The sequence below is a fragment of the Delphinus delphis genome, chromosome 3 (assembly GCF_949987515.2).
Source record: "Delphinus delphis chromosome 3, mDelDel1.2, whole genome shotgun sequence".
Lineage (NCBI taxonomy): Eukaryota > Metazoa > Chordata > Mammalia > Artiodactyla > Delphinidae > Delphinus > Delphinus delphis.
This window is the reverse complement of record NC_082685.1, coordinates 81,863,451-81,884,835: the sequence shown is the minus strand read 5'-3', so window position 1 is coordinate 81,884,835 and position 21,385 is coordinate 81,863,451. Positions and strand designations below refer to the sequence as shown.

Below are 21,385 nucleotides of genomic sequence, written 5' to 3'. Positions count from 1 at the left end.
AACAATGTGCAAGGGTTACAGTTTCTCCATATTCTTGTCAACACTTGTTCTTTCCTCTTGTTGTTGTTTTTGATAACTTCCATCCTCTCCGTAGTGTCAGTCTTGCCTTTAATCCATGCTGGCAGTATCTTCCTTTTGGGGAGTCTGTGAACATTTAATGTAGTTAATGATCGATTGATTGTGGGTCTCTCAGTTTACTATTTGTTTTCTGTTTGCCCCTTCTGAATTTTTTGTTCTTCTGTCCATCCTGTCTTCCTTCTTTTGGGTTAACCGCATAGTTTTTAGAATTTTATTTTATTTATTGGTTTCTGGCTATGCCTCTTCATCATTCTTTTCTAGTAATTGTTCTAAGAATTACATTATACATGGTTAATTTTTCCGAGTCCGCTCACAGTTAATATTCCTCCTTTAATTCTATGTCCTCTCTTGCCTTTCCTGGGAAACAGCGGCTATGAGTAGGTACCCTCACAGGCTTGGCTGAGCTGACCTGTTCTTGTCCACATAGCAGTACTTGTTTTGGGTGTGGTGAAGGTAGCCCTGGACACAGAAGGGCGACACTGTACTTCGAGCCCTGCCCCCCACCCATTGTGCAGCTGTGGGTGAGTAACTGGGTGTCTTCGAGTCTCAGATTCCTCCTCTTTGGAGCGAGGCTTACCACCTTCCTGCTGGGGTGGAACTTGATGACGTATGTGAAAGCCCTTTCTGAAGTGTCAAGAGTGCTGATCAAACCAGAGTCACTGTGATCATCACCTAAATGAAGAGCCTTTTTTTTTTTCATTGTAGTAAAAAACACATTACATAAAATTTACCATCTTAACCATTTTTAAGTGTACCGGTCCGTACTGTTAGTTATATTCACATTGTTGTGCAGCAGATCTCCAGAACTTATTTTATCTTGCAAAACTGAAATTGTACCCATCAAACAATACCTGCCCCGTCCCCCTTCCTTCCAGCCCCTGGTAACCACCTTCCTACTTTCTGTCCCCTATGCATTTCACTACTTTAGATAGCTCATGTAAGTGGAATCATACAGTATTTGTCTTTTTTAGTAACTGCCTTATTTCACCTAGCTTAATATCCTTAAGGTTCATCCATGTTATAGCACGTGTCAGAATTTCCTTCCTTTTTAAGGCTGAATAACATTCTGATGTATGTATGTACCACACTTGGTTCATCCATTCATTCGCCGATGGACACGGGTTATTTCCACCTTTTGGCTGTTATGGACATGATATACAAGGATCTGTCTGCGGGCCTACTTTCCATTCTTTTGGGTATGTACCCAGCAGTGGAACTGCTGGATCACATGGTAGTTCTATTTTTAATTTTTGAGGAGCTGCCATACTGTTTTCCAAAGCAGCTGCACCATTTTACTCTTCCCACCAACAGTGCACAAGGACCCCAGTGTCTCCACTTCCTCACCAGTACCTGCTCTTTTCTGTTGTTGTTGACACAGTAGCCATCCTAATGGGCCTGAGATGATATTTCATTGTGGTTTATAAACGAGGCACTTGCTGTTTGTTCTGGAACTCTTGGTCCCTTGTCTGAGCTCATCTTGCTCCTCTGGTCCCATAACTTAAACTTCGGGTCTTTTATAAAGACTCCAACTACCTTGGCCTTCAGTGTTGAAGCTCCAGTGCCTGGCAGGGCCCATACCGTGCAGGGCATTGGAGGCCAAGGGAAGGAACTGAGGATTTATTCAAAGTCTATATTTAGAAGAATGTGGTACCAACTGAAAGATAAGGCCACCCTGTATCGTTGCGTTGATGGTGGGGTGTAGCGTTGATGGTGGGGTGAGTGGTGGTGAGTGATTGGTGCTATGCGACAGCACCAACAGGGGACCCAGAATATCTGCTTCTGCCAGCCTGGCCACCCTGTCCTACTGTGAGGCCCCAAACTGGGAACACTGACAAAAGACAGCCAGGGGTCACCTGATTGCTGGTGGGGCTTATGTAAAACCAGTGGGTAATAGGCAAGAGTGTGTGGGCTTCATCCTCCAGCCTGTGTGATACACGTTGGGCTTCCTAAGACAAGGAAAGCATTCATAGCCCTCCTAGGTATGAATAGAATATGCTCCTGAGCTGTTTGCAGTCTGCATGTTCATTTAAATGCCTTCCTCCATCTTCCTTTTTATTTATTTATTCATTTGGTTGCACCAGGTCTTATTTGCAGCTCGTGGGCTCCTTAGTCACGGCACATGGGCTCCTTAGTTGTGTCGTGCGAACTCTTAGTTGCGGCACGCATGTGGGATCTAGTTCCCTGACCAGGGATCGAACCCGGGCCCCCTGCATTGGGAGTGCGGAGTCTTATGCACTGTGCCACCAGGGAAGTCCCCCCTCCGTCTTCCTGATGCTCCGTCCTATACTTGCATCATGCTCTCTGTGGTTACTTTCCCCAGGGGAGTGGGAGAGAGGACTGTGGCTTTTGCCACGTACGTCTGTGAGCCTCTCAGAGTTGAAAGGCTCATGCTCATCTCTGTACCCTGCTTCTAGCCTGAGGCCAGGGCTCAGCAACTGATCAAAGAATGAGAAAGAAAGACTGATCAGGTCCCTACACTTGCCTCCTGTTGCCTGTAGCCCAACATCCTCAGGACACAGCCTGGTGGCACCTCTCCAGTCCTGCTGTGAAGACCCCTCAGCAGACATGTCCAGGGTGATCATTGCATCAGGTGGGGCCATGCTAGGGAAATCCTTATGAATGGCTGAATGGAGACATCTTCCTTCCTCATCCCACTCAGGAATAATCCAAATAATTCAGGGGTGTGTGTTAACTGCAGCTCAGGGTACCAGGAAACCCTGCACCTCAAGGTAAATGATCCTTTGCAGAAACTTCTCCATTTGTTACCCTGGAATTAAGTGTGCTCGGGAGATAGTTTCATCAGCATGTGTGGGAACTAAGGAGTGCTGCACCTGGCTCTGGACCTCCTTGTCTTGAGTTGGTGATGGGCACCTGCCGTCCATCTCCAGAGGGCTTCGGCAGTGGAGATTGCCCTCCTGTTGTCAGCAGTTCAGGGCATGGTCCATACTGAGGACAAAAAGCATAAGGTGGATGTAAAACATGCTGCTGTTGACAGTCTATTTCTGGTCTTGCTGGCTCTTAAATATATAATGATGTGGTATTTATATTTGGTCATTTAAAAATAACTTTTGATTGCCTGTCTTGTGTTGGAGATGAAATGAGGAGGAAGGTCAAAGTCCCTTCTTTCTTGAAGCTTACACTTTAGTAGAGGATAGATGACAGACGCATAGGTCAGAGCAGATAGTGATAATTGCCATGGAGAAGATAGGTTAATAGGACAGGGATTAAGGGGGAAGAGATGGAAGCCCATACTTCAGACAGAGAAGAGCTTGGTGAGGAGGTGGCATTTGAGCTGAGAGCTGAATGTAGGAGGAGATTTGGGTAGAATTCAGTCTCAGCAGAGGGAACAGCAAAGGAAAAGAAAGCCCTGGGGCAGATGAGAGGTTGGCATCTTCCAGGGATGGAGAGAAGGCAGGAGCGTGAGCGTAGCATAGTGATGCGGGAGAAGGTGGACAGATGAGGCAAGGACCAGAGAAGCCAGTGGTTCCCACCCCGACTACACGTTAGGGTTATCTGAGGAGCCTAAAAGATTTTCCAGTGCCAAAGATTGTGATTTAATTGGCCTGGGTGGGGCCTGGACATTGGTGTTTTGTAGAAGCTCCCCAGGAAGTTCCACGGTACAGCCTGGGTTGAAACATCAACAGGGCTGATCGTGCAGAGCCTTAGAGACTCTGGTAAGGAGTTTAGACTTTATTTGAATGACAGTTTATATAACGGTTTGGGCCAGGGGAGTAACAGGATCCAGCTTATGTCCTTAAGAGACTCACTTTGGCTACAGTGTTGGGGACTGGAGGTAGGAGCTTGTTCCGGTGGTTCAGTTAAGAAATGATGGCGGCTGGGACCAAGGCTGGTGTCAGTGGAGATGGTAAGAAGAGGTCAGTTTGGGGATATGTTTTGGAGGTTGCAGTCAAAAAATGGATTGGATTTAGGGTGTGAAGCAAAAGGAAATCAAGGTTGCCAGAGAGTTAACCAGAGTAACTGGGAGGATGGTAGTGCTGTTCACAGAGCTGGGAGAGGTGGGGAAAACAGGTTGGAGAGGAGGGGGAATCATTGAGTTCATTGGTTGCAGTGAAAGCTTCACACTTCTCTTCTGTCTAGATTTAGGTAACTTGTAGATATAGGCAGTCAAATAAAGTTGCCCAGAATATTCTGAGAAATCCTCTTACTGTAATGCTGGGAGTTTTCTTGAAGTCTTGCGCAAGTGAGCGCCAAAGGCAATTGAGTATTTTAGGGCATGGAACCTGCGATGAGAAGGGAAGAGGAGGGAAGTATGAAAACTTTAAGCTTCTTCCATACAGGAGTCAGGCCGAGTGTAAGGGAAAGGTGTACTTGGATAAATCGCTGTAGTTAACACCTGTCTTGCTCTAAGAATTGAATGGCATAGTGACACATAGAATCCAAAATAGGTTGACATATTTATATTTGACTTAAGGGGATTTTTGCCCCCCCCAAATTATCTTTTAAGATACGTCTAGTTCACATTAAGATTATAATTAATTCTCCTCCCTGGACTAAACCCTGGGTGTCCAGCAATTAAAAGTAACCCAGACTTTTAAGTCAGAATCAAATTATTAGAATTGCTTACAAGACATTTACATGGAGAACCATATGGAATTTGTTAGAATAGTTTGTTTTCCCCCTGATGGAAGAAGTGGTATAAATTGCAGTCGTAGAGCCTGTTGATTGGTTATATCAGGGAAAAAAGTCCTGATTATAAGCTCGCTGAGGGCAAGAACTGTCCCTTATACAGTTGCTATTTTTTTTAAACACCTAGTGTCTCTGCTCACTCTGGGGTTTTTTTTTGTTTTTTTTTTCGTTTAGTAAAGTTATGAGATCTTTTTAGCTGAAACTTTTCCTGAAATCAGTCCTTATCTGAATGGCTGAACAGGAAGGTTGACCAGAAGTCCTAACAGCCCCTTCTGGGACACTTCTTTGTTCTTACTAGAGAAACTTGAGATGTGTCTGCCTTTGAGTGAAAGACGAGAGAATGCAGCATGGCATGGCTGTCTAGAAAATGGCCATGGTCTGAAACTCCTTAATAAAGCCTTTGTATTGGCCCCAGGCCTCAGAAGGCCAGCAGGCTGGGAGATTAGGCTGCCGGTGTTAAACCTGGACACGTCCAGCTCCACTGCCATCCATTTCACCTGAATGGGTTCCTCTCCGTAAGCGAAACAGAGAGCGCTCATCGCCCACCTGCCTGCTTAACTCGTCGTATCCGCATCCACTTTCAGATAACTGCAGCGACCTGAACTCGGAGCTGCAGAGGGTGCTGACGGGGCTGGAGAATGTGGTCTGCTGCAGGAAGAAGAGTAGCTGCAGCCTCTCGGTGGCAGAGGTGGACAGGCACATCGAGCAGCTCACCACTGCCAGCGAGCACTGTGACTTGGCTATTAAGGTAGGACCCCCCCCCCAACCCCCATCCTCTCTGTCTGGCTCTTTCCAGATCATATGAGGGAAATGATCAGGTGCCTTTCTTCTGAAGTGTGATTTTACTCAGAGACCTATTAGAGAGTGAGTGTTTCTAAGAAAGCCATGCTAAAGGTTGGGCCACCAGGGAGAAGCAGGAGCCCTATACATTTTTGCTGGGTTGACTCACATCAGAAAAAGTCATTATATCAATAGTCAAGATCACTGGCTTTGCTGCAAAAGTGACTACTTCCTTGGAAACTATTAGACCACTAGTATTGAACCATGTCATTTTAGTGTGGTTCATCATGTAGCACTCTGAGGTTGTAAGATTAACCTGGAAATTTTGTTAAAGCTTTCAGGTCTCTGGAATATTATTTCCGGAGTTATCTATTCGTGGTGCTAACAAGGGGGACGTTCAGGGCCTGAACGAGTCATCTATCCTGAGTGCACTGGACTGGACCTCAGTCCCGCCTTTCATGTGCATTCATCTTACTGCTTAGGGAGGACCAGGTGAGAAGAATCTGCTGCATCTGCACAAACTCATCATGAGCAATGGGAATGTCAAGTCCCCTTGATACAGGGCCTCTGGTATCTTTATGTTACTTCACCAGAGCTTAGTGACCTAGGCATCACAATTCAAACTGAAAAGTCTGAGAGGAGCCTATAGAAAGGGAAAATGTGATGTGTTATTTGAAAAATGTTTGAGGACTCTGGGCCCAAGTTTCTATCACCAGGAATCCTGGATTTCACAAAAGAGCTATGGTCTCTCGAGGTAAACCGTGATGCATGTTTATAATACATCTGGTTTCCCATCTTTATTCATCACAATTATAAATACATAGTTGATGTGGTTTGGGGAAGTAACCACTAGTATTTCTTGCTTTGGAATCTCCAGACCCTGTATTTGATTGTAATGTCAGCTTGGGTACTAGCCCCAGCCTTAGCATTGAAAGGGAAGGAGGAAGCCAAGGGTGTCTGCCAACCAGCAAGGGACAGAGCAGGCCCTGGAGTAGGGCTGAGTAGGACGTGAGTCTCTTACTTGAGAGGAAGGACAAAGCACTGCATGTGGAAAGTGGCAGCGCGATTTGGGTGACTGTCCTCATCAGGGAACCAATGTGAGCATCCAAGAGCGACACGTCCTCATACCACCCATTTTTGAGACCTGTTTCCCATCCCATCTCTTCACTGCCTTCTGCCCCTACACGGCAATTCCACCTCGTCTTTCCAAATCATTTGGTGCACGCTTCCTTTTCCAAAGGACAGTAATTGTGAATGAATCGTTTCTGAAAGCAAACAGAATGAGTTGTTCCTTTTTTTCTCAAATTTTATGCGTGTTTCTTCTCCATTAATACGGGTGTTTTTAATGAATGTTAAAAAAAAAACTCTCCACGTAGTATTAAGATTCTGTTCTTTTTAAGCACATAGCTGTGTTATTAATTAAATCCCTGCTGTCTTAGAAACCTCCACAATGAACTTCCTCTTTTCTGTGTCACTGAGGTTTATTTTTGTCTTTCTTATCTTGGGACTGAACCTCATTCACACCTTCTGGTTCTGTTGTGACACTAAAAGCTGTAAACAGGGATGTGGCCTATCCTATTGCCGAGTTGGAACTTGGGAAGCCTGTAATTTAGGAAACTTCCAGTTAGATTTTGTGTGCAGTTTGCAACTTCACATTTGCTTTATCGGGCTCACTAGCTGGCTTGCTGTCTGGTTATGTGCATTCACCGACTCTGGACCGTGGGTGAGGGAGATAAACAGCTGTGTGGACATGGCAGTTAGCACTGCTGAGAGACTTAAATACCAGGAAGGGATGGCGCTTTTCTTACTGGGGGTACTGCTGGGTAACACAGACTGTAACCCAGGCAAGTGGCAGAGCCTCATCTGAAAATGGGGAGAGGATAGATAATCAGGGGCTCTCGTTAGTCTTGATTACTTTCTGCAGTGAAGTGACTGTGGAACCCACCCCTCTGGGGACACTCACCCCGGGCTGGCCTGTTTTCTCCCCCTCCCGTTTCTCCCAGGGAACTCACTGTGGCTGTGTTTTGTAGACAGTGGAGGAGATCGAAGGGGTCCTTGGCCGGGACCTGTATCCCAACCTTGCTGAAGAGCGGTCTCGATGGGAGAAGGAGCTGGCTGGGCTGAGGGAAGAGAACGAGAGCCTGACTGCCATGCTGTGCAGCAAAGAGGAGGAGCTGAACAGGACCAAGGCCACCATGAACGCCATCCGGGAGGAGCGGGACCGGCTGCGGAGGAGGGTGAGTACCAGGCCTTTCCCTGGGGGCTGGGGCCAAAGGAGACGCCAGCTGGTCGAGCCAAGGGCAGCCCCAAGAATTTGGTGGCATTTCTAGTCTTGTGAATCACCATCCCTTTCTGGTGATGAAGTCGTTCTTGAAAGTATTCTGAAAGCGCTGAGATGTGCAGGTATGATTTTTAAAAACGCTCTTCTCTGCAATCGCAGATCTAAGTGGATGCTAAAAATTATCCCAGTGCAGTGATTCTCAGCCATTCGCTGGGTACACACATCTTCCCCCAAGCTCAATTAAAATGTTCTTCCTTTGAGGTAGGATAATAATATTTTATAATTTGCAAAAATATACAGAATTTCCCCTTTGCAGTTTCTTCTGTAAATTTTTCTTGAAACTTATAGTACCTGCTCTCACATATCCATACTGAGTCTAATGTGACATGTCCTCTCCTCTAGTGCAGACTCATTAAAGTTAATAATCTTATATATATATATATATTTGTGTGTGTGTATGTTCTGTGAGAGAGAGAGAGAGAGAGAGAGAGAGAGTGTGTGTGTGTGTGTGTGTGTGTAATTCCTGGTAGTCACCCCAGCTCACTAAATGGCTCTATGGCCTGAACAGGTTTGAGAACCACTTTACTTAGGAAATACAGCCATTACTAAAGGAGCTGATGTTTCAGGATAGAAATGTTTGACAGAGTTGTTAAAGCACTCACTTTTCCAAAGATGGAGTTTTTTCTTAGGAACCCACAAGTACTTCTTTGTTTGGCTGTTAATTTGATCTGTGATTGGACTGGAGGTGAAGCAGTGAATTCTGCAATCAGAAACAAGTCCCTCTGAACTTCACTTTGAATTACTAGACCTACTTTATTCTCTTTCTCCATTGTGGCAATATTAGAAGCTTGTTTTCGAGTTGTGCTGTGACTGGTAATTTTGCACACAGAGGAGAAAAAAATACATCCAGTTGATCACACCATTACTCTTTTTTTTTTTTTTTTTTTTTGCGGCACGCGGGCCTCTCACTGTTGTGGCCTCTCCCGCTGCGGAGCACAGGCTCTGGACGTGCAGGCTCAGCGGCCATGGCTCACGGGCCCAGACACTCCGCGGCATGTGGGATCTTCCCGGACCAGGGCACAAACCCGTGTCCCCTGCATCGGCAGGCGGACTCTCAACCACTGTGCCACCAGGGAAGCCCCCACCATTACTCTTTAACTTGCTTTTCAGTAAGATCAGTGTGCGTACATCATTCTCCTTTTAATCTACATGCAGGTTTCATAATTGCCCTTATTTATGAATATAGAAGAAATTACTATTTTTGAATGTTATCAGCTCTTTTCCTCATTTGTGGCTATTGCCAGCATTCCTAACTCTCATATCTGAATGTCATTTTGTGTGAACTCACATGCGTAAGCTTATTTTCAGAACCCAGCTGTATCGGATGCCAGTCTCCGTCCTTGTAACAGCAGGTGTAAATCACTGCCGTCAGCAAAGACTTCTGGGCAAGCTGAGGACATTCACGTAGTGCTAAGGCCCACAGCACCTGTAATTTCCTGGGCTACACTCCCTGATCATTATGACTAATGCCCTAATTAGGTGTGCTTGCTTAGTGTGCACGTTCTCATGGTGCTTACTTTGTGAAGGAAATGTTGGTCGCAGGCCTAATTACATATTGCGGTTTTGAATAAATTTCCTCCTCTAACTTGAGTTACTAAAGCACAAGACAGCTCTTGATTGTGACTAGCAAAGGAGAAAAAGCCAGTTCCCCTTCGAGTATTTTCTCCAACTCTGGAGGTTAGTATTAAGGACAGCATAGTGTGATGGTACCACACTCTGTGCCAGGGCTCTGTGACCACCTGGAGTCATAGCTTGATCTCCCAAGCCACTGTGAGTCTCTGGTCAGTTACCTAACCTCCCGGTTTATTCCGCCGTGAAGTGGGGGTAATGATAGTACCCAGTGCAGGGAAACTAGGTAATCCTCATGAATTATCTAAGCACTTAACCAACGCATGGCATGCAGTAAATGCTCAAAAGCTATCAGTAATCGTTTGGGATGAAATTCAGAGATACCTGTTTAGTAGTCTGGAAAGATTAACACCATACCGTCTTTCTTCCCCCAAGAATTCTTATATATTTGAAGGACTCTTAGAACTCTTAGATGGACGTTGAATAACTACACACACACACACACACACACACACACACACACACACACACACAATACTCAAAATCTTTCTTCTGATCACATTTATTACCGTGTAAGTTTTGCAGTTAATATGGCTTTATTTAAATTTATATAATTTATATAAATTTATATATTTTATATAAATTTATATAATTTATATTTCCAAATAAAAATATATTGGGGAACTTGTATCTCTTCCTCAACTGGAAATTTCCTCCGGAATTTGTATACATACCCATGAATTAGATTTATTTCTCTTTATTTCAAGACAATTGTGGGTGTCAGAATTTGCTAGATGCCTGTAAATGCCAGTTTGCTAGATTTTAAGTGCTGGATGACTTCTACCTACCACCACCCAATATATTTTATTCCCCTGAGGAGAAATCTGTCTTTTGTGGTTGGTCGTTGTGTCTTCTCCATGATATATAGCTCTGAGGAATGACGGAGGTCTAGTTTCATTTCCATCCTTGTGGTACCACACGATAACATGGCTGGTTGGCCTTTCCTGTCTTTCTAGCAACTCAGAATCCAGAGTTCATCAAAGTCGCCTGGAAAGCAATAGAGGCCACTTTTTTTTTTTCGTTGCCCACATTCATTGTATAGAATTTGAACTGACCAGATCAATAGGATTGGTGCTTGCCCCCTGCCTGTAATTAAACAGAGTGCTCTCAGGAGGTTTTCTGAGCCTTGTTCAAAATTTAATTAAATTAGATCTTTAATGTCAGCTAACAGATTGGGCTACTTGGCAGAGCAGTAACTAAGGAACAACAGGCAGACAGTTTTTATTACTGGTCCCGGCTCATTATTAAATGAGGTAATCATTTAGGTCTTCATGCTCTGTAATAGAACCGCTCATTTCCTCACACTGAAAGGAGCGGGTGTAATTTAGGCAACATAGAATTAATTACTCTAGAAAGGGAAGCATTTGGCTGTTCATTCATTCATTTTGTAAACATGATTGGTCATCTTCTCTGTGCTAGGCAGAGGGGCTACGGTGATGAACAGGACACAGAACCTGGCCTGAAGGATGTTTGGGAGACAGGCAAATAAACAGGTCATTACAATGGTACATGTCAAGTGATAGGGAGGGATAAACACAGGAGAAGCCCTGAGAACTCATAGGAGGGATATGTGATGGCAGGTCCAGCCTCTCTATATTATGTATTCTTCACCTGATTGTTTAGGTCAACTGCCATGTAGCAAAAATGATCAGTGCTTTCCTCAGATAGTTTGGTAAAGCAAACTGGATGTGACCACTGGCTCATGAATCTGTGTCCCATTGAACCATAGACTTGAAGCAAACACAGGCAACGCACGTTCTTTATGAGATTTTGTACAAACTCTTCAGAAAGTTGTGCAAAGTCAGTTATAGTTTTATTACAGCAAAAAGATACAAATCAGAGCCAGCCAAACTAAGAGACATATAGGTGAAGTCTGAAAGAGGTCTGAAGGCAAAGCTCCCAGCTCTTTTCTTCCCCTGGGGTCCTGAATGGTGTTACCTCCTTTGCGCTGTGATGTGTGGCCAACTCGGAGTATTGCCAACCAGGGTAGTTCACCCAAGCTTCCGAATCCAGAGTTCATATTGGGGTTTAATTCTGTAAATGTGATTGACTGGATTGCTGGCCGTGTGGTTGGATTCAATTCCCAGTTCCTTCTCCTTTAGGGATATCAGGCTGATACCCTTTGGGCCATTTTTAAGTCTGTGAGTCATATCCTTTGGGCCACTTTTAAGTTTGCGAGTCTGCCAGGGGTGGTGGTGCTGCACTGCGTCTACCCACAGTCCTTCTAACGCAGGAGGGATCTCGGAGGTGTGAGGGGTCCGGCACTGTCCTACTTGGGCACGTGTGCAGCTTGCAGGTGTAGCACTCATCCTGTAAACTCAACCGCCTCTGCCGATTTACTGAGCATCCTCTTGTAGGAGCCCAAGAGCCACCCCTAAAGCCATTAGTTCTAAATCCATTGGTGCCTGTTTCTAACTACTGCACTGGTTCTGAACACCTGATCGAATCCACTTTCAGTGTTCGCCCACGTCATCTCGAAGGGCACTTGACGATCAGTGTTCATGCTTAAAGGGAAAGAGGAGTCCAAACCAAATGAAGGAGTCTGCTTAGAAAGAGTAATGACCTTAAAGGTTAACCATGTGTTTTATTATGTACTTCTTTCTACTAATTAATTCATTTATAATATGTACTTACTATTAGGCTGACCACCCTTACTGGGAGATAAGATGTTTAGCGTCATGCTGAGGTGTCCAGAGCTGGTCTGTGTCTGAAGCAGCCATTCACTTCATCTGAATTATCTCCCATGATAGGCTACGTCAGTATCGCTTTGATATTTTTAACTAAAAATCAGTAACAGCAGAGGTATTTCTAGAAGTGAAACTGTTGTGACCTTACATAGGTTAAATAAAGATTCATCTCCGTTTTGCCTTATTTAGCCTTAGATCTCACGTGAACTCTTCCCACTCAGCCTCCCTCTCCGTGATACTTTTCTTGTCTGTATATTGAAAATGCAAGACTGCAAAACAGTACTTTATATTTACTGTGAATTTATATGTGTGTAAATGTGCCTGAATTCTATATGTGTGCATGCAAAAATATTTCAAATAGAGCAGAACAATTTAAGCCAATCTCATAGTTATGGGGGTGGGGGGAGTACCTACGAGTATGGGTCAAAGGATATTTTGAACACTTCTATAGTGTCCTAGTTTATTTTTTTAAGTGTGTATTCTTACAGTTGTATGGTTTTTAATATATAGAAGTAGATTCACAGAAATAGAAGGGAAGCTAATATGCTAAAATATTAAGACGCTAGTAAGTCTAGGCTGTGAAAAGATAGGCATTCTTTTTTCTTTCTACTCTTCCTTAATTTTCAAATTGAAGAAACAAAAAAATAAAGTATGGATTATGGACCATGACTGGTATCTCCCAGCTTTAATAACTTGACATCCACACACAAGCAGTTATTCTCTTTTGTCCTTGATGGAAATTTGTTCATATCTTACCTGTTCCATTTCTCTTAGGAGTTTCTTTTTTTTTTTTTTTTTTGTGGTACACGGGCCTCTCACTGCTGTGGCCTCTCCAGTTGCAGAGCACAGGCTCCGGACGCGCAGGCTCAGCAGCCATGGCTCACGGGCCCAGCCACTCCGTGACATGTGGGATCTTCCCGGACCGGGACACGAACCCGTGTCCCCTGCATCGGCAGGCGTACCCTCAACCACTGCGCCACCAGGGAAGCCCAGGAGTTTCTTTATATGAGGAAGAAAATGACAATATTAGCAAATTTTAAATTCATAAAATACTTATTTTAAAAAAAACAACCACCCTGTTTTCACGTTCCCAGCCCTAATCTGGCCTCGTAGGAGGGAGCTGAGAGGAGGGCGATCTTGCTCCAGTGTTTCCTTCCACCTCGGTTTAGGAGTCCTGGCTGGCTCTTCCTTTGTGTGACTGGAGTATTAGTCAAGATGAGGATAGGTTACACAGCAGTAGCAAACTAACCCCCCAAATTTCAGTGGCATGGCCCACCAAAAGAGCTTGTTTTCTGGTTGCACTGCACGTCTAATGCAGGTTTAGAGATGAGCACACGGCTCTGCTCCATGTACTCACTCAGGAACCCAGGCTGGTGGTAACCCATTATCTAAAACATCACTTGAACAGACTCACCCCTATATCTGAATGCTTCTGCTCACAGCCCATTGGCCAGAACTATACAGATGCTCCACCTAACCGTAGAGGGGCTAAGAAATATGAAGGGAGCACATGGGTATTTGTTGAGCCATAAATGTTCCTAACACAGCTGATTTATTTGCTTTGAGTCTGATACCAGATAGACTTGGACAGGAATCAGGGTGCCAGAGAAACTGGCGGTTTCACTCATCCATCTCGAGGTGGCTCTCAACATGCGTGACAGAATCACTGGGAAGCTCTTTCAAAGGATAGATGCCCAGGCCCTTCCATGAGCCACCAAATCAACGCATGGGGTGTAGGACCCTCGTACACTTCCCTGTTGTGATCCCAGCCATCTCCCAGACAGGAAAGGGGAGGCAGTGTCCTTCAGTCACTGGGCGTGTTCCGAGAGGCTCTCCAGCCATCTTTACCTCTCTCCCCACAGGTGGAGTGAAAAGAGAGAGAACCACAGCCTTCTGGCCCTTTCTATTCATGCCTAGCCTGCTCCTCCAGGGGCCACAGTATGGCAGTGATGAATCTTGCGTCTGAAACAAGAGAGGTTCCCAACCCTGTCTGTCCACTCACCAGGGTCACATGAGCTATAGGAGTGGGTGTGGAGAGGGGTGTGCTCATCCTAGAATCTAGCAGGACACGGGCACCCTGGGGCTCCAAAGGCAAGGTGCATTGCCTGGCATAGGGGAGGACTTCCTGTGCTACCCGATGAGGGAAAATTGTTTTACAAGGTGCCACCCACCAATGCCTTTTTTTTTCAGTGCAGTCTTGATAGCTTATTTTTAAGGACGCATTAATCATATTAATAGTATTAACATTCTTTGGATATTTTCAGACTAAACATACCCCTCTTGGACTAAAAATAGGTACCTCTGAAGGCAAAGCAGGACGCAGAGCCTGAATTGTGACACTGAACATGTTTTGAGCATTTACTTGTGATGAGCAGTGATTTATGCACATCTCATTTAGTCTGCACGAGAACTCTACAAGAGGTACTATTACACCCTTCTTAGACATGAGAAAACTGGGGCCCACAGAAGTTTAATAACCTTGGTCTGTGCTCACATTAACTCTTAGCACCAAAGCTTCGGCTCTGGTGGCCTTACTGTGGGATGCAGCATTCATTTTTTCTATTGTTTGGACTCCTTTCCTGCGTTCTTTCTGCTCTTTTGCCCATTTCTTCTCCTGCTTCCACACAGACCCGAAGTAAAGCATCCTCTGTTATAGTAACGTGGGTGCCAGACTCGTTAGGGTACCATCCATCAGTCTTCCTGGCATTCCAAAACAACACAAAGTGAAGACAAAATACGTCTGTTTCCTACAGAAAAGGCTGCGTGTGCATATGTTTGTCTTGAGCCCGACGGAGCATTATTGGCAAAGCCTGTCACCCCTCTTCTCTGTAGTTCGAGGGAGCTTTAAGTGCAATCCAAGGCGGAGAAGCCTCAAAACTGATTTCCTCGTGTCTTCTTTGGAAACTGTTTCTAAAAGGGCTTTGTGCACATCTGTGCCACGGAAACTGTGAAGCAGCTTTTTTAGCTGTGGGCACTGGTGTTGGCTTATCCATCCCTGTCTCCCTTCTCCAGCCTCTGCTCCTGTGAGGAAGTCCAGCTGCGTAAAGGCCAGCTCTTGGCTATAAAGCACGTAGCTGACTCCGTTTGTTTGAAAGCTGGTAAGAAATGAGGAAGACAGCCAAAGCGCTGACCTTTTCCCTGACACAGCCACTTAGGTAATCCAGTCCAGGTTCCTTCGTGGGCTGTAGAACAAAAGAATACAATACACCCATCACATCTTCAGAGAACGGAAATGCTGCTGGGCTTGCTTTCCTCCTTCTGTAAATAAATTCTGATTTCTTATCTGTTGGAGGCCAAGAAAGAAAAGTCTTATAAAATCTCCAATAGGAGGAAGTGGTTCTCTGCAAAACACTCCCCAAGCCTGGACTGAGAGGAGGCAGCTTTCTCGAGACTCCACCAGACTTACCGCCTCAAGCTCGTTCAGTAGAACTTTTCCGGCCCAGTGATCCTCAGCCTGCTGCAGGGTAGAAATCATCTCATCTCAGCCAGCCGCAATTCACAGTGAAACTATGGATTACAACCTAACGGCCTGAAATTACGGCTACGCAGCGACCGCTCCTCCATTATCATCAGCGGAACACGCTCGTTCTTTTATGGCTAATAATAATGTTTCTCATCCTACTCAGGACTCCGGTGCCACCTTTCTTTCGTGCTTGTCACTCATCTGTGGACCACATTCACAGATGCCTTCATCAGCACGCTCGGTCCTCTCGTTGTCTGTGCTCCTATCATGGTCCTGGGAGAGCGAAGGGCCAGTAGCTGCTCCACTTACGCCCGCCCCTGCCTCACTCTCCCGGTGAACTGCCCGCCTTCCCAGAAAACTACCTCTGTGCCCACCCCAGCGATCTTTGTCTGCGACAGACTCTTCTTCCTCGCCAGCATCTCTCTCTCTGGCTCTGCACAATCTCTCAGGCTCCCGAGTGCCCATCTTTGTATTTACTTTCTTTCATTTGTTTGTTTTCAATTTGGCCTGCGGGGCAGAGAAATAAGCTAATTACATCCCTCTGTTAAAGCATGCTCATTGATCGTGAAAAGGCCCTCTTTTAATTTATGTATTGCTTTTCTCTCCCACTCCCTCTCCCTCACTTTTATGTGTGTCCTTATACACAGTGTTTTGTGTGTTGTTTTTAATTTACATCAGTCGTGTCGTGCTGTAGACTTTTTTCTTTGTTTCCCCCGAGCGCTCTGATTTTTAAGGTCTGTCCATGTCGCTGTGTATGCACGAGGTCTGATGGCCTCCTGACATTCTGTCGTGCCCCCACCATGGTTACCGCGCCTGACATCCAGACCTCCCACTACCACAAATAGCACTCCAGTGCATAGTCCCGTGCACATGTCGTCTTTGGCCCTGTGTGGAAATTCCTCTGGAATACATGTCCGGGAGTGAGGTTGCAGAGTCCTGGGGTGTGCATGTTCTTACTTGGACCAAATCCTGCAGTGCAGCTTTCCAGACTGGCCCACCCATCTGTCCGCTCACCGGCAGCATAGGAAGGTTCCTTCTGCCCCTACATCTCCGCCAGTTTTTGTGCTGATCATTATTCCTCTTAACACCATTCTTTTTCTGAGTTCAGTGTTCTAATTCCTGAAAAGCCTGTGTCCTTGGGAAGTTCTTTCAGCAAAGGTCTACGGGTGCCTAATTCTTAATCTTTGAGAATATCTTTATTTTTTCCAACACGCTTCATGATAGGGGTATAGTTTCTTGTTGTTGCTTAGACAGATGACCACCAACAGTGGCGTAAAATAACACAGATTTATTAATCAGCGTGTCATCGGGGCTGTGTTCCTTCTCAGTTGTGCTTCCTCATTCCTGCAAATTCCCTCTTGCCACGTAAGGTCATATATTCACAGGTTTCCAGGATTCAGGTGTGGACATCTTTGGGGGCCATTCCTCAGCCTACTGTAGTAGGCCAGGTATTGGATTTTAGGGTGACAGTTTTATTGGCGATGTTCAACAGATTGTATTGAGACCGACGCTGTGTTAGACACTGTTCAGTGTGTTGAATACAGTAGTGAGTGAAACAAACCTACTCCCCTGCCCCAGAGCCTGTGTCATCTCTCCCCACCTGACAGCTTTAAGATTCTCTCTTTATCCTTTCCGCTCGCCCTACATTTGCACCTCAGTGTTTCTAGATGCGCCGTGTTTTCATCCTCTTCTTCCAGTTAGCACCAGCTGCATAACAAACCACCCCAAACATGGAGCCCTAAAACAGCAGTCATTTACTGATAACTGCATCCTCCTGGGGATGACTGGGCTCCAGTGGACAGTTCTCTCTCTTGGGCTCAGATGTGGTCGCAGTCAGATGGTGGCTGGAGCCAGAGTCGTCTTGAAGGGTTCCTTACTTGTTTGTCTGGTGGGTGAGGCTAGCTGCTGTCTGGACCTTAGCAGGGACTGTTGGTCAGAGCACCCACAAGCATCCTCTCTGTGTGGCCTGTGCTTCCTCACGACAGAGTCGGCGGCGTGTAAGAGAGCTAGGCAAAACTGTATTGCCTTTTCTAACCTAGCCTTGGAAGTTATGTGGTAGCACTTTCACTACACTCTCTTCATCAGATGCAATGTCTCAGGCCAGGTGTGTGCAACGAGAGGGGAACTAGAGTCCAGTGATGGAGAGACTATCAAAGCATTTGCAGACACATCTAAAAACTGCCACAACTACTTAGCACCTGACATGATACTTAAGTCTCGGGACTTACGTTGGTCTCTACATCTGGAAAGCTCACCTGTTCTCTTTTCAAATAACGTTTCTCTGTCATTATCTGTGTTCCTGTCCTCTGGAACTCCTTTAAAAGTGTGTTGAAAGGGCTTCCCTGGTGGCGCAGTGGTTAAGAATCTGCCTGCCAATGCAGGGGATGCAGGTTCGAGCCCGGGAAGATCCCACATGCCGCGGAGCGGCTGGGCCCATGAGCCTTGGCCGCTGAGCCTGTGTGTCTGGAGCCTGTGCTCCGCAATGGGAGAGGCCAACAACAGTGAGAGGCCCGCGTACCGCAAAAAAAAAAAAAAAAAAAAGTGTGTTGAAGCCTCTCAGTGACACTTGCATATTTTGTCCTTCCTTAGCTGCCCATGCTGTGTTCTGAATTCTCTGTACTGTGCTCCTGTTCACTACTTCTCTTTCAGTTTATCCAGTCTAAAGCTTAACCTATACATTGATTTTATTTCATTGACTACGTTTTCCATGGGCTTTTTTTTTCATCTACCTATTCTTGCTTGATATCTGCCTCTTTTTGTTTCGTAATTTATTGTGTACAGAAATTACTCCTTCTACCTCTTTAAGGGCCCTAAACATACTTGTGATTGTGATGTGGTTTACTGGTTGCTCTATTCTGATTTCTCCTCCAGTGGAGTCATCTCCTGATTTAGCCTGCTGGCTCTCCAGTCTCATCCTCCTCTCCCTGCAGTCATCCTTCCATGTCAAGCAGCTCCATGGTCCTGGGCTCCTAGTCATGGGAGGCTTACGTCTCTTCCTGTTCTCTAATGATATTGGGTGGTTTACCAGTTAGGTTTCTGGGGCAGTGAGTGGCCTGGCAAAATCCAGACCAGTTTTCAGTGTGAATGTGTAAGATTGGGGTCCCACACTAGGGAGCTAGGATAAACTTGGACTCCACACCCAAATGTGTCACAGGTCTGAGATGTTGGTTTCTTAGGCTTGACCCGTCTGCACAGCCCAGGGGCTCCTTTCCGGCTTCCGGGGCAACGCGCTGAGTCCGCTTCTCACAGATGGGTCGGGCAGGAAGGCTCCCAGCTTGGTGCTGGAGGATCAGCTCAAAAAGCCTGACCTGCAGGGGCCCCTGGCCCTCTCCCCGCCCCACACCCCGGCGTGCACACTCCACGCCCTGCTCTCCATCCCACGGCTCCCTCCTAACCTCTCTAACCTTATTTTTCACTTCATTTCTGGCACCTGGAGATTTTACTATCTTTCTTTGAACCTTGGCAATGAATTTCTTTCTCGTTGTTCCTTTTTATGCAGCATTTCTATGCATTTTTCATAGGAGGACTGTCTGTTTACTTTAGCTGAGGCTGTCATATGCTGGAAATTTCCATTTGTTCTGTATACAGACAGCTACCCCTCCTGTTTTCAGCCCTGCCTCTCATTCTTGTCCTTTGTAGTACCTGCTGGGGCTGCATCTAAACCCGGCCAACCTTCTTCTGGGTAGGTGGGCCACCTCCCCTCGTATAGTTTGTAGAATTTGCCTTTTTCCATTTTGTTTCTTTCATCAGTACTCTTCCTTCCACTCTGCTTTTAAGGAATGCGCCCAAATCCTCTGTCTGCTAATGCCCCAAGCACATTCTTTTCACTGTTACGGTTTTGATTCTTTTTTTATTCTTTACTACCATTTTCATGAGGTCTCTGGGGTTTGAAGAAAAGAATGCCTTGAGTCAGTCTGCTGTCTAGAATGCAAAAGCTCAGCTGACTTCTCAGTGCTGCTGGGTAAGCCTCTCTCTCTCTCTTTCTGTCTTTCTCTCTCTGTCTCTCTTTCTGTCTCTCTCTCTCTGTCTCTGTCTGCCTGTCTCTCTCTCTCTCTCTCTTTGGGTTATCGGTCAGCTTCCTTTCTCATTTCTGACAGCTACTATTCCCTCCTTCTCTCCTAGCAGAGGACCTTAACTCTTGTCTCTAAGAGAGACAAAAGCCATCAGGTGGGAGCCTCCTGTTTCCCATCCTCATTTTCCAGTCTGCAAACACACCTTTCTTATTATCTATCCTCACCTCTTCTTTCTCTCTTAGAGCAAAAGCCGCCCCTTCCTACTGTCCTCAGTTGAGCCTTCGGTCCAACCAGCTACGTAGAGTCTCTCCTCCCACCCACATGGCTGCACCTTTTCCCTTGGCAACTATATCCACATGTAGAAGTCCAGTTCTGATCTCCTTCCCTCAGATTATATTTCTAATTGTTGACTGAATATCCTTCTTCACACCTCTGATGGTTTCCTCAAATTCAATATATCCAAAGTTGGCATCTTTGTTTGTCTCTGAGAAATCAGCTGCTTATGTTTTCACCATTTTGCTGAGTAATATACCATGATCCGCTAAGTCATTCCAGCCACAAGTTTGGGTATCTCGTCCCTTTCTTGAATCGTTCTAGAACTGCATTGACCAATACAGTAGCTACTAGCCATGCAAAACTATGTAAATTTGAATTTCAGTTAAGTAAAATACAGTACAATTAAAAATAAAGTTCCTTAGGTATACTAGGTGCATTGCATGTGGCTGTGGCCACCGTTGTGGACAGTAGGGCTATATAACATTCCCGTTGTTACAGGAAGTTCTATTGGACGATGCTGGCCTAGGGAGTATTAGGCATCTTTGCTCCCACTTCACTGACGGTATTTGAGCCTTCATCATTTCTCACGTGCAGCTTTGACTCACTTCCTTTCTCTTCCTCACTCCAGTCCATTCTCTTCTCTAATAAAATGATTTTATGAAGCCCTTTTCGCTCTTTGGGAAGTCATTGAACTCTAAGCGAGAGAAGCAGAGTCCTGGCATTTTACTGTCATTTCCTTCCTTGAACCTTCAGAGCCCCCCATGCCTTTTCCTCTTTTTATTTGCTTGTTAAACAGCTACCCAACCTTCCAGATTGCACGCCGGCGTTTCCTACTCTGGGAAGGCAGAATAATGCTTCTTTCACAACGCGGACACTCCTTGTTGGTGTCCCTTCTCAGAGCATGTTTCACGAGGTGTCTGGCTAGGACAGACATCTGAGCCTAGGACTCTGAGCCACTGAAAGATGAGGATCTCACCTTCATACTCTGCAGGTTTCAAATGTACGTAACAGACAAACTTCTCTTCTGGGCCTCTAGATGGGGCCTGGCTACATACTCACTTTAGGAGAAATGAGAAAATGGCCCCTGAAGTCGTGTTCTGTGTTCTGCTGTTGAAGATGTCAACAGCAATTGGGAAAGGCTTATGGGTGATGAATTACTTTCCCACAGTATCGATTCCTACTTAGGGTTCCTGTGATTCCCAGCTACCCCCTGACTCCAAACCACATATCTGGTTGAAAGAAAGATATTTTCTTTAATAACATATCTTCAGTGAAAGGATAGGTATATTAGTTAATTACCTCAAACTTAGTGACATAAAACAACAAAACCATATTCTCTCACTGTTCTGGAGTCTACAGAATCAGGGTGCTGGCAGGGCTGCACTTCCTCCAAGGGCTCTAGAGAGAATCCTTTCTCGCCTCTTCCAGCTTCTGGTAGCCCTTGACTTGTGGCCAATCCCTGCCTCCGTCT

At 45.6% G+C, this 21,385-nt stretch overlaps 1 protein-coding gene across 3 annotated transcripts in view; it reads left to right on the top strand.

Moving 5' to 3' along the window:
• The window catches only part of MCC (MCC regulator of WNT signaling pathway), a 463,984-nt gene that overhangs the window by 383,886 nt on the left and 58,713 nt on the right, over positions 1-21,385 (top strand). For all 3 annotated transcript variants that reach the window (XM_060009025.1, XM_069540594.1, XM_060009026.1), the window contains 2 exons: positions 5,310-5,473; positions 7,536-7,742. In XM_060009025.1, the coding sequence (XP_059865008.1) occupies positions 5,310-5,473; positions 7,536-7,742 (371 nt within the window). The remainder of the gene's footprint in view (positions 1-5,309; positions 5,474-7,535; positions 7,743-21,385) is intronic.